Source organism: Papio anubis, chromosome 18 (assembly GCF_008728515.1).
Source record: "Papio anubis isolate 15944 chromosome 18, Panubis1.0, whole genome shotgun sequence".
NCBI classification, from domain to species: Eukaryota; Metazoa; Chordata; class Mammalia; order Primates; family Cercopithecidae; genus Papio; species Papio anubis.
This window is the reverse complement of record NC_044993.1, coordinates 66,289,405-66,303,228: the sequence shown is the minus strand read 5'-3', so window position 1 is coordinate 66,303,228 and position 13,824 is coordinate 66,289,405. Positions and strand designations below refer to the sequence as shown.

Below are 13,824 nucleotides of genomic sequence, written 5' to 3'. Positions count from 1 at the left end.
TGGTTTGCTGGCTCTATGGGCCCTGGTGAGTTAGGATTTGCATGGGATGGGAGGAAGGGTATCCCAGATAGAGGAAACAGCATTGGTTATCCTGGGGCTGAGGTAATCATCAGGTATCCTCCGTGCACACTTTGGGAAACACAGCTTGCTGCTTAGTGAGATGGGACAAGTGTGGTTAGAAAGGTTAGAGCACTGGGAGGGTCAGAGAAGCCAACTGAACTTAAAGGCAAAAGTGGTTTCCTGGCCTCATGGGCCCTGATGAGTTACGATTTGCATGAGATGGTAGGAAGAGCATCCCATATAGAGGAGACAGCATTAGTTATCAGGGGTCTGGGGTAATCATCAGGCTTAATTCCCCTTCCTAACTCCTCCTCGCCTCCTTATCCTGCTCAGAGAATTCTACCCAAGGGAAGATATCCCTGCCCACATTCTTCTTATTTGAGACAGAGTCTTGCTCTGTCACCCAGGCTGCAATGCAGTGGTGCCATCTCAGCTCACTGCAACCTCCACCTCCCAGGTTCAAGCAATTATCCTGCCTCAGCCTCCCAAGTAGCTGGAATTACAGGCATGCACCACCACATCTGGCCAATTTTTGTATTTTTAGTAGAGATGGGGTTTCACCATATTGGCCAGGCTGGACTCGAAGTCCTGACCTCATGATCCACCTGCCTCAGCCTCGAAAAGTGCTGTGATTACAGGCAGGAGCCACCATACCCAGCCCCACACATTCTCTTAAGATTCGGGGTCTGAGACTTCTCCCATATTTGTAATCATGGTGGTTGCCTTTGCCTTTAAATGCTGCACAAGAGTTTAGCAGGCTTATGAGATGTTGGTAATAAGCTGTTTCTTATGGCATGTGTGGTTTGTGCACTCATGCCACATACATGTGTCAGTGGGAATACTTCAATTAGAAGTTTTAACAGATGATATCTATACATAAAGGAAACTGTGGAAAAATAGGATGGGGAAAGCTATGAATAAAAAACACTCATGTAGTTCGGCCCCAGAGATTACTAGCAAGACATCACACATCTTGCAATCTGCCCTTTTAAAAATGTGTTTGTGGGTTGGCCATGTTTGGTCCATGTAATCCCAGCACTTTGGGAGGTAGAGACAGCAGGACTGCTTGAATCCAGGATTTCAAAACCGGCCAGGGCAACTTAGGGAGACACCCATCTCTACAAAACATTAAAAAATTAGGAGCGTGCTACCACGCCTGGCTGTCTATGGTCCCAGCTACTTGGGAGGCTGAGGTAGGAGCATCACTTGAGCCCTAGAAGTGGAGGGTACAGTGAGCCGTGATCGCACCACTGCACTCCAGCCTGGGTGACAGAACCAGTCCCTGTCTCAAATAAATTCATTAATTAAATACTGACTCAGCGAGCTTTTCTCCCGTTATTTAGAATTCGTTGCAAATGTTTGTCAGTCACCATATTCTCCTGGGCAAATGGCCTACTGTGTTAACTACCCATCCTCTCTGGAATCCAACCCTGGCCACTATGCTGCTTTCTGCTTTTTAACCTCCTGACTCTGGGAAGTGGGCGGGGGTCCTCCTGAAACCCTGTGCAGGGACAAGGGTTCCCGGGACGGTTCCCTCCACAGCAGGGTGTGCATCTGACAGCCTGTGCTGGCTCTCTCTCTCTCTCTCCCCACTCTTGCCCCGCAGTGCCAGGCTTCCCGTATCCAGCAGCCACCGCCGCGGCCGCCTACCGAGGGGCGCACCTGCGAGGCCGCGGCCGCACCGTGTACAACACCTTCAGGGCCGCAGCGCCCCCGCCCCCGATCCCGGCCTATGGCGGGTAAGTGGGGCAGCCTCCTGGGCGGGCCTCCCTGCACCAGCCCTGCCTCCCCCAGAGGCACGGAGCTGTTTGTGAGCGCATGATGGTCTTGATTCCCCCTCTCTGCCACCCCCAGAACTGCCCCCAGCATGCAGCCCGCGCGCACCTGCAGTGGAGCACCTTGCTAAGAGTATTGAAAAATGAGTGTAATTTGTCCTGTCATGGTTGGTGCCTTTAAGCACTCTACATGTCACATGTTGTTATGTAAATTCTCTTTGAGACTGAATGCTGGAGAACAGAGAAATGGTTACAGTCAAAGATGTATTTCTGATGATTGCAAACATCTCGTTATTAAGGAGGTTGGACCACATTTGCCCCTTGAATTCCTCCACAGAAAGACTTGAGGTTTTCACACATAAAAATCACTGGGGTGGTCTTGCTCCCCTCCCCAGGGATATCTTGAGCCTCAAGGTTCTCTAACCTTTGCCTGCAAAGAGAAAATTAGGTGTTGAGTCACATGCAAACATACAAGAATTAATGAAATTGGAGTTAAGATGCGTTGCAGTTGCATTTTCCATAATGGCATTTGCCTTCCTTTCTCCCTCTGTGGGGACAACGCAAATTGGTTTCCCATTGCCAATTTGATCCTTCTGTGCATGGACTTTGATATTGCCAGGCGAATATCAAGGAATGGTGTGAATGCTCAGTAAAAGAAAAAAAAATGGTACTGGCGTGTTGGGTGGCAGACTTGAAATGCTAGTCCCTCTGTCCCTCTTTTAGGGATCCTGCTTGAATATTCTTGTACCTCTGCAGTCCGGGAGAGAGGGATGCCTCCAAGGCAGTGGCCCTAGACCCAGGGACATTTGCAAGGTCTAGAGACATTTTTGGTTGTCACAGCAGGAATGGAGAGATGCTATGTCCTCTGCTGGGTAGAGTCTAGGGATGTTGTTTGACAGTCCCCAACAAGAAAGAATTATCAGGCTCAAAGTCAGTCGTGCTGCAGCTGGGAAACCCTGCTCTATGTTAAATTCAGCAGTCCCCAAAAGAGTCTGGCATATGCCTTCCCTGCCCAGTGACTGACTTTCTGGTGTGCAAAAGAAAATATGGCTGCATTTAAGACTGTGTGAAAAGGGTTAAATGCCCTTTTTATAACTCTGTTGCTTGTAAATCTTTCAGAAAATCTATATTAGCCTAGATCATCTATTATACTCATGACAAAAAAACACTTTTTCATTATGTATTCATTCCAAACCAGAGCATTTGAAATGTTTCAAAAATAAACACAATAAAATAGTAAAAAAAGGAAAAAAAAAAAAAAGACTAGGTAAAACCATCAGGGAAGGGAAAATTAAGGAAAAGTAGTAAGCATGTCCATCAAATTTCTTGTGTAGTCATTAGAATTGGGTCAACTTTGAGCTTCTTGGACAAAACAAGAGTTATCTCTATATATACACATATTGTAACTGAAAACATGGTGAATAGTAACAAACAAGAATCAATTGGCTATAAATTCTCCCTAGCACCTATCAAATATATTTGCATGTCTTAAGCCTTTTATGTGACCATGCACTGAAGGAATTGTTGATAGTGTAATTTTTAATGTCTGGTATCACAGCATTGAGCACATTTTATGGATCCAGAAATGCAAAAATGAAGATTATTCCCAAGGTTATGTAATGAGTTATGAAGGAAAAAGAAAATCCGAAGTTACCTTTGGCCTCATGTAATTACTAAAGCAAGATTCATAAGTTATAAATGCAAAATTGCACACTTATACCACATTCATTTGAAAATTGTTCTCAGTACATGGCAACTGAAGCGTTTTGGCATATCTACAGTCAGTATCTCACTACTATATTAAACAGCAAAAGAAATAAAGGAAAATTATATGGCTTATCCTCACACGAACAATTTATAAACATCTCAGAATAACACACCTGCTGTAAAATCAAAATTAGCTAACTTATAATGAACGTGCTCTTTGCTGGGAATAGCCATGCGTAACTAATTAATGCCATGTTCACCAGGGAGAGACACAACCATTTCCAAATGATGAAACAATGTGTTTGTAACTACTTGGGATGAAAATTAATTTTAATATTCCAGCAGTATCTGTGATCAGTTTGGTTATAATGGCGGATTGTGCCTCCTTCCTGATAATAGTATGGCTAGAATTCTAAAGCCATACTTGGAAGCAAGATCAAATTCTCAACAAAGTAGTAGAAGCCCCAGCAGGACTGGGATTGCAAACATTCATGTGTACAATAATCTATTAGAGCAAGGTACTGGTCAGAAAGAAGGAAATTCATCTGGTTGCCTGGGTGTTTCACTGGATTACAAACTGCCGAGAGTGAATTGGCACGGAATGAAAAACTTTGAGCCCAACGTGCTAAAGGTTTCCTTTTCCTCTGGAATAAATAGATTAGGCTGCAGGAGATGGCAGGGGGATGGTTCCTCTTGAAGAGAGCAGAGTGGGACACAGGGCAGGAGTTGGCTGAAAGAGTAAGGACCCCTATCTTGTGTTCAGTGAAAGCAAGTAGCAAAGAGGTTGGAAATACTTGTTTTCAGGACATAGCATCATCAGGATTCACGTGGTCCAGAGAGCGCATTTTCTGTAGCCTTTTGTCTCTAAAGTCCTGTGGAGGAAAACTTCTAGATTTGACTGATGTCTTTACCCCAGCCCAGTTCAGGTCACCCTATGGCCCTATGACTGACACCTATTGTGCTTCAGGGCACTGTTTTGTGCTAAAGAGACCAATGGCACCTTGAGAGATATTTCTTCTGGTTGGGGCAGGGGGTGACATACAAGCCAACAATTTCAATAAACGTAAGTGATACAAGAGGGTTTTATGTGATACCAGGGCAAGGTCCTTAGTCTAGCTTGGGTGTTTACAGAAGGCATCCTAAAAGAGAAGAAATAGGGGATACATGTAAGTCCAAACATTTCCTAAATTGCCACAGTGAAATCTTATCCTGTGACCCCTCCCCCACCCACACCCCCAAGCAATCTTCATCTTTTCTAAGATGTCACCTAACAAACTGCATTTAAGAATATATTGTTTCCACTGTCACCAATTCAAGGCTTATCTGCCAACCTAAATCTGTTCTTCCTGAGGTATCCAATATGAATCTATATTGTTACTAAAATACCAGTCAAAAATGTATCCTAGGTCCATGCATGGCTTCAATCTTCTTCCTGGGAGATTGAAGAAAATATCCTTTAGAATCTCCATGGCTACCTTTGTGGAAGCTTGGGTGACCCTTGGAGGTATCCAACAAAGATAGTCACATGAGTAGAGTCCTTAAGGATGCCCTACATTCATCAATTTCCTTTAAAAAAAAAAAAAATTTTGAGACAGAGTCTCGCTCTATCACCCAGGCTTGAGTGCAATGGTGTGACCTCGACTCACGGCAACGTCCAACTCCTGGGTTCAAGCGATTCTCCAAACTCAGCCTCCTAAGTAGCTGGGATTACAGGTGCCCGCCACCACACCTGGCCAATTTTTGTATTTTTAATAGAAATGGGGCTTCACCATGTTGGCCAGGCTGGTCTTGAACTCCTGACCTCAGGTGATCTGCCCACCTGGACCTCCCAAAGTGCTGGGATTATAGGTATGAGCCACCGTGCCCAGGCATTCATCCATTTCCTTTTCTTGATTTGCCTTTTCCTTCCATGTCTTGATATTTTCTGAAGCCCTTCCATGCAGCTGAAGAACACAGGTAATGAAGAGGCCCTGTTCTCTTTTATCTCACATGCCTAAATAGAAATCTCTTGGGACATTAACACATGATGATTCCTCCAGGCGTAGGGACAGTTGTGGATCATGGTGGGATCATATGTACAAGTGGAAAACCCTATACCAAACCAACCAACTCCCAACTGAGTCCCAAATGCCAACATCAACTGAATGAGACCGAGTGAAGAGTTAGAAAGTAATGTCTACATAGGTCTACATAGTCTATGGAATTTTACAGTCCTAGGAAGACACTGGATTTAAGGTGAGTAAGACTGAGCCCGAATATTCTACCCATATTGGCTTGGATAGCTTACTTAACGTCTATAGAGAGTTTCCATAAGAGAGAGTGGGGATGTATGTGCCCCTGTAGAGTTGATAGAGGGTGAAGTAGGGAAATTCATGTAAGGTGACAACTTGGTCCGTCCTGTGACATGCATTCAGTGAACTGTACCTGCTGTTCTCCAGGTTGGTGAACTTAGCGACTGTATTAACCACCCATAGTCTTCTTTCTCAACATCCCTTTTGCTTGTGGTTGAGTAAACAAGAAGACCCCATGTCTCTCCCTCTATGCATTAATTTATCTTTGCTAGGGGGCACGTGCAGTTTCACAGACCTCCATTTTCCTTCAAGAAATGGTTGAGGCATTTCCACTGCTTATGGAATATGTAGATTGCAAATACAATATTGAGTAGGGAACAGTCACAGAGCAGAGTCGAGTTTTCCTTATTTTTCCTTGCCTTTGATCCTGGAGTCAGTTTGATTGAGAAGCCACAATGCCCAGTCTAGCTTCCTACGATTCACATTTGGGAGGAATTACCCATCAGGTAATTGCTGTTCAGGGAGCTCACAAGCTTATTATCTTTGCATCAAAACGGCAAGTGGAGGCATTGGAGACAAACCCTATAGACTTAGTAATCTCTGATGTTAGAAAACAGCAGCTAAACCCCAATCCCCTCCCTATCGAAGAGGAACTCCATGAGTACCTGTTATGTACCACGCATATTTCAAGGGAGTACAATGGGGTGCTCTGATGGAGCATCACATGTGTTATTTTTGAGATGCAGTCTTGCTCTGTCACCCACGTTGAAATGCAGTGGTACAATCTCGGCTCACTGCAAACTTCTCCTCCTGGGTTCAAGCAATTCTCCTGTCTGCAGCCTCCCAAGTAGCTGGGGTTATAGGCACATGCCAACCACACCCGGCTAATTTTTTGTATTTTTAGTAGAGACAGGGTTTCACCGTATTGGCCAGGCTGGTCTCAAACTCCTGACCTCAAGTGATCTGCCCACCTCAGCCTCCCGAAGTACGGGGATTACAGGTGTCCGCCACCACCCCCTGGCCATGTTTTTATTACTATTCTAAGCCTAAGCATCTAGTGTCTGCTGTAGGCTTTTGGTTTTGGTTCTCTAGGTATCTGAGCAAGATTTTCTGCGCTTTCTCAGGTAATTGTCATACATCTGTGTAAACTTCCCAGAGTTACCCTTGAGAAGTATTTTGATAAGACTGTATACTATTTGGGGTATAGGAAAGATAAGGGAGTATCCCAGGAGAAAACTTAAAGCTGGCCAGTGGAAGAACAAATTGACCTTTTGGAAATGTTTTCAGGTTAAGTCCTAAAAAAGCCTCTGACAACAGTCTCTGGGATCATAGGCGAATCTTTCTGTGTATAGATCAGCCATGCTCTCAGATATTTATAAGATAAAACCCAAAGTCCCCAACCTGTATTATCTGATGCTTAGGAACTTTATTCATTTAACATAAATATTAGGAACAAAAGTCATCATTATCCATTCTCAGAATACTTTACACACACGGGCATCCAACCTTTTGGTTTCCCTGGGACGCATTGAATGAATTGACTTGGACCACACATAAAATATACATACACTAACTACAGCTGATGAGCCAAAAAAAAAAAAAAAAAAAAAAAGAATCTCAGTGTTTTAAGAAAGTTAATGAGTTTGTGTTGGGGCCACATGCAGCCTATGAACTGAGGGTTGGACAAGCTTCCTTTGCCGAATTATTTTTATAAAGTGTGATTTCTTATTTGCTAGTTTTAAAATGTAACCCAAACAGCCTCTTAATAGAGTGAATTTATAGACAAACATCATGAATTAGTGGTCTTTAAACCCTTTTTCTGGAGGAGAGAATATGAAAAAGGCATTTTCACAGATGCCTTTAATAATCTGATTAAAAATTCTCTAGGAAAATGTGTACAAATACACCACACACCCACAATTCTATACAAATGCCAGCGAGTTTCTGATAGCCCCTGATATCCATTAAAACACAGTGGTATTTGAACACATTAGAAAGTTTATTTTCTAGTGGGAAGGGGCCTCAGGGTAGAACAATTGTGAACAGCCTTTTCTATGAGAATATACTTGTGGCTGGTATATATTATATTACACAGGCAGATTGTATGGCTTGGGCATTTTATATATTTTTTAAAATAAACTAATTTTCTATAGTGCAATCACTCCCTGCTTGCATTGATTCAAATATTTAACTACTGCTATTACTTTTCTAAGAAAATAAAATGTGCATTTGCATTATATCCTTGCAAAAGCATATTGAGTCCCAATGTGATTGACAAGTAATACAATTACCTTTGCATGGCTAGACATACCATCTCTGCATTGAAATAGGACTGCACCTGTTTAGTGCACGATGGTAACTCCCTTCTCTTCTAACTGTTCTGTGGTTAGTTTATCTATAGCTGCACTGTAGAAATGCATCCCTGTGCCTCTTTCCCTACATATCTTATATTTTAAGTGCAGCTGTTTGATGAGGCTTTAAAAATTATTTGGATACATTTTTGGAAATTAGCATGAGGCTTTGTGATAAGAGCTTTCCTGTAACCAGCTCCTCCATTAGAATATGACCCAGGAGGCCGACCTTCAGTTTTGTCTCACATGTAAAGTACAATAATAACACTTGGAGGATGGTGTTGCATAGAGCAATGATTCTCATTTTCCTGGGACCAGTAGCATCAGCATCATCTGTTAATTTGTTAGAAATGTAAGCTCTTAGATGCTGTCATCTAGATCTATTGAATCAGAACCTGTGGGCTGGGCATGGGGCCCAGCCATCTGTGTTTCGAAAGTCTTCCAGGTGATTCTGATACGCATTCAAGTTTGACCACCACTGCTTGCCATAGTACTTAAGAGTTTGCCCTGTGGAGCCAGACTCCCTGGGCTCGAATCCCAGTTCAGTCAATACCCAGCTATCTTTCAATTTTTACATGTCTAAAGAGGCAATCATCATTTTATCCATCTCATAGGGGTGTTCTGAGGACTGAGTGGGATTATGAGCACAGACTATCTAGAATAGGGACTGATCCATGGTACGTGTTCTACAAATGTGAGTAGTGGGAGTATTGGTGCTCATGCTATTAACTATTAGGAAGAAAAACAGTGTTTTGGTAAAATTGGCTTCCCATTACATGGCTTTATTTCACATTGCCAGTGAGGATGATACATTGGTTCCACATTTTTTAGAGCTATCCTATAGATAGATCACTTGTCCTTTCCATTTCTCTCCAATACATGTGCACTTTGAAAATAAGTAATCCCTTCATGATGGGGTTTATAATGGCAGCTACAATCATCTTTTCGCTGTGAAGCCACCATATTTAGAACTTAAAGCTAGACATTATACCTTTCTCCCTAGCCCTCCAAGAAGCCAGGCCATGGATCTTCCAACCATGGGTCTTGCCTTAGCAGTACCCTTGCCCCACCACCCTTTGCCTTGACAGCTCTTCCCTCCTCTCTACTGAGCCAAGGCTTTGAGGTTTCTCTGCCATTTGCTCAGCCTCTCTCATCTCTGCTGCTGGCCTTGCCTCCTTCCGTTCCATTCAGGGGACCTCTGTTGCTCTCTCCTGCAGCCTCTATCCCAGCTGTGATTCTACAATTTTGTGCATAATTTGTGACTGTGTGTCCCACTCCCTGTACACTCTGGGAGGGCAGGTTTCCTGAGGGGGGCTTACTTCTTCAGTCTCCATGCCTTGGCATAGTAGTTGGGGTACAGAAAACCTTTCAATAGAGAAATAGTACGTATGCAATTTGAGCTTTTCACAATGAGAAAGCTAGACCAATTCTTCTTTGGTTCAATGTCTCATCAATTTGCGATGTCTGTGTCCCCCAAGTAACTTTCCACAGCCCACGGTGGAGGACAAAGCATGGTGATCAGGTTACCCTACTAAGCAGAGACTTCTAAGAGCAAACATCACGGCATGTTCTTGCCTCACCTCTGGGCAATGTTGGTACAAATAGGCTTGACATGGAGGCACAAAACTGGCCATGGTGCATAACAACTTGTCTTAATGAAAGAAGGGATCGGTTTCTTGGCTAGAGCTCAGCCTCAGCCACATCATAGAACCCCACTCTTGGCCCACACCCATGCCGAGTGCCCTGTTGGAAGAGCCTCCAAGGCCTGGACTCAGTTCTTTTCTCCATTCACAGAAAATCAGACAGATGAGGTTCTACCATTGAGATCTTTAGAAGTCATTATTTCCCATATTTAAAGGTATATGTTTCATATTTAGTGAAAAATATATTGTTTACTTCTAGACTGCTTTCTGTCTAGTCTCTTGCCCTGGTCTCCTAATTCAGGTTCGAGTCTGTTAATCATAATTTCTCCTCCGTTGACAACTGTCATCAATACTGAATAGCCAAATCAGACAAACCTGAGACTCCTCCTGACCCATTGTTGAATTCTACCTCGAGTTGATAAAGCAATGACCCAATGTCCTTCTGACACCTTCTTATGCCCACCCTTCCCTCTAAAATATGAGCCCTATTCACCCAGTTATTGTACATCTTCTAGGTAACAAGCAATGTGTCAGGAATTGAGACAGAATGTTAGTTAAGCCACTGGATGTAGCTTTTAAGGTGCAATGAGTCACATGCACACATACCTTTGATGTGAGGCAGAAATTGACGAGTGACTCAGTAAGAATCTGAAAAATGATGCTGGCGTTCATAATGGGAAGGCACTGGGTCTGAGACATGGTGACCCTGTTAGAGCTACCGTGTTAAGGATGATGCCGCCCATCTCTTTGCAAACGTTATCTTATGAAACCCTCCCTTGAGGTAGGCACTTACCTGTTTTCCCTTTTTAACAGATGAGTAAGTGAGGTTCAGATATCTCACGTGATGTGTCCAAAGGTACTGAGCTATTGATTGAGGATGCTGCAGTTTGACTCAGATGCCCCTGTGCTTACCATCTAACTTGGCTCTTGAATGGTCATCTCACTGCTTTTGGATGAGGATACTGGAATAAACGGCATTGCCAGCACAAGGCATTGCACGTGCAAGGGCATGGCAGCATGAAAGAATGGGATGGAGCTGTTTTGATGTGGCTAAGTGATCAGCTCTGTGGTTTGGGACCCAAACTAAATATTTGTGGCTCACCTCTCTTTCATCAGACCCGTTCCAAGTCTTGTTCGCAGAGGGTGACTCTGCCTTCTGACCCCCCAACCGACATTCTGTCCTTTGTGTTGGAAATGTTGAAAAAGAATTCAAAGCATAGCTCAGGACGCTGCACACCTCAGCACCTTGGAATGGGGCTTTACGCCACTTCACAAGTGCTTTTGTGAACTGTAGCCCTCCAGGATCAAATATGAACAACAGCTGAAAGCTATTTCTACCAACCTCCTTACTGTGGGAAATCCCTGCCACATTTTTAAAGACAATGGTACTTGGAGTTTAGTCAGTTGACTCCAGAATACTCTAAGAAGCACACTAGAGTGTTCTCCAGCAAACCAGTGTCACAGCCGCGTGTGTGTGTCAGTGCTGTGTGTGTGTGTTGTAAAATGCCTTCCCTTGGCTCAATATGCTTTGCTTACATGTGGGTCCAATTCTGCTACTGAAATCTGCTGCAAGCCTTTGGTATTAAAGTTGTGTTTCTATTAGAACCTCAGCCTCATTCAATGGTGGGGCTCATCGGTCCTTTGCTGGAATCATAAGTCATCTAGAAACGTCATGGGAAGGTATTGGGGAAGATTGTAAATCACTACGATCCTTTTAAAAATAGTCGTTTAGAAACAGTTTCATATGCAAGATGCCTTGTGATCCTTACAGAAACATGTGAAGGCTACATATGATTCTTGTTAAACTCATTTTCATGCTTAGAAAATATAAATCAGTTTATCACGACCACATAGCTAAGAGCTTCTTTTTTTTTTTTTTACTCAAAGTGTACCAAAAAGCTTTGGAGAATCATTCCCTAACCCCTGTCCCCAGCTCTCTGAAGTCTCTTCTTTCTGGGATGGTCACTATATGGGTGGCAATCAGAGAGCTGCTATCAGATTGGACTTGTTCAATCAAGGTGTGGGACTTTGTTTCATCTAGATATAATTTATGTGAACATAGAGATATTCACATGTATATACTCCTGTACATATAAGTACACAAATACATAAATATCCCAATACACATATACACATAAATATACACATGCACATATACATGTTTACATGCATGTATATACTATAGACAAGTGCAAACCTGCATTCCTACACTTGTCCATATTAACACACATACACAAATATGCACACAACGCACTTGTACACATGAAGACATGTCTGCACACAAAACAGATTCTTGCACACATACCCATGCTCACCTACATACAATTAGAGACATTCTCCATTTACCATAAAAAAATGCACACGGAATTACGAAGTATAATACAATGTGAAAGAATGTAAAAGAAAATTTTTGAAACCGTTTGTGTTGTCCAGCTCACCTGAGGCCATTATGCTGTAGCCCGTATTGAGAATGCTGCAATCTGTGTCTCGACCTTTTAAATCCTATTTTTATAGATAGATGTTTTGGGTTTTTGTTCTGTGCGGTAGGGGGTTATATGTGGTTTGACTGCCAACTCTGACCTGTTAAGATGCTCATGTCTGCCTGGGCCACTTAAAATAAATCTCAGTCCTCTTTGCATTTCAAAGTCGTGCATTTCTGTACCCACTGCTGAGAGAGTGGGAAGTTTGGGACCCAGCACGCCGCTGCCACCACCACCACCACCACCACTACACCACACATCCTAATTCTGGGCCAGCACCAAAGCCCGGCCTAATTTTCTCAGTTTGCTCAACTGCTGTTGTCTCCAACCTCCTTAATCAATGTGAAAACGATCCTCGGTTCCTGTGTTTTGGACCTTGTGACCAGACTAACCTCGCCAGTGCAGGGGTTGGTGTGTCTGCATGGGAAATGCACTAATATGGATGTTTCTCTTTGTGTGTGCACCCTTGCAGTGTTGTTTACCAGGATGGATTTTATGGTGCAGACATTTATGTAAGTATTCCTTCACTTGCATGCCGTCCCCGTTTCCTCCTGGAGTCATTCTTTTTACAAGTTTGCTGTGAATTCCTCTACTCGGTGTAGTTGAGTTTCTCTCCTTGGTTCGCAGGAAATAATTCAGTGGTTTGTCTTGCAGGACAGAAAGACTTCTGCCCCTGAGCTCATGGCAGACATCACTGGCTGTTTAGTGGGGTGGAATTAACCCCTCGATCAACTTCAGAATAAATGCAATCCCCCCAAAAAAGTGGCATTTCTTTCATGCCAACTGAAGACCCCACTTCACCCACAAAGAAATTGTCTCTCAAGTTCTCAATATGTTCTTTGTTTTCGGTATAATATTTAGGATAACAGCTGTAGTTACCAGCTGCAGAGGGTTAAAAGATATTTTCATGGCTGATATTTTTGATGTTTTCCCTAAAATATCACAGCAGCCTTAGGAACACTCTCTCTCTCATGGGCAAGTTTAGCCCTAAACATCTCCTACAAATTGTCTTAACAAAATGTATGTCAAATTGAACATTGAGCCCCCATTTTCTTTAACCTTTTATTCCATTTCCCCCAATTATATGACTTAAAATTGCTTAATAGTAACACTTTAAGTTTATTTATAGAAAAGAGTAGACTATTTCTCATGAGAAGAATTAAACTTATCTATGTTCAACTAGAGGTAGTTATTCTCCGACATTATGATACGAGCAATGATGTTATGAAAATGACGTGGAGTAAACACAATTTTGAATAAGTGGGCAGTGTTGGGAGATACTCCCTAAATCACAATTTTTATTACTAAAGACCTCAGTCGATGGGATATTTGTTTTATAGGCTAGACAGCAAAAAAATATTTTCTGATAAAATTGATATCAGGTACTAGAAGATAAGCCACTGATTATTTTATGCCTTTTGAATTTCAAATCATTACACTTTTGAGATACAGTATTTATCTCCATCAATGATAGACTTAGTTGAGTTCTATTGCATCAAGCATATTTACTATGATCT

General features: G+C 42.7%; 1 protein-coding gene across 1 annotated transcript in view; it reads left to right on the top strand.

The window, feature by feature from the left end:
• RBFOX1 (RNA binding fox-1 homolog 1) overlaps positions 1-13,824 on the top strand; it is a 2,483,424-nt gene that overhangs the window by 2,422,109 nt on the left and 47,491 nt on the right. Inside the window, 2 exon segments of the mRNA XM_031657938.1 lie at positions 1,667-1,799; positions 12,780-12,819. Coding sequence (XP_031513798.1) covers positions 1,667-1,799; positions 12,780-12,819 — 173 coding nt within the window.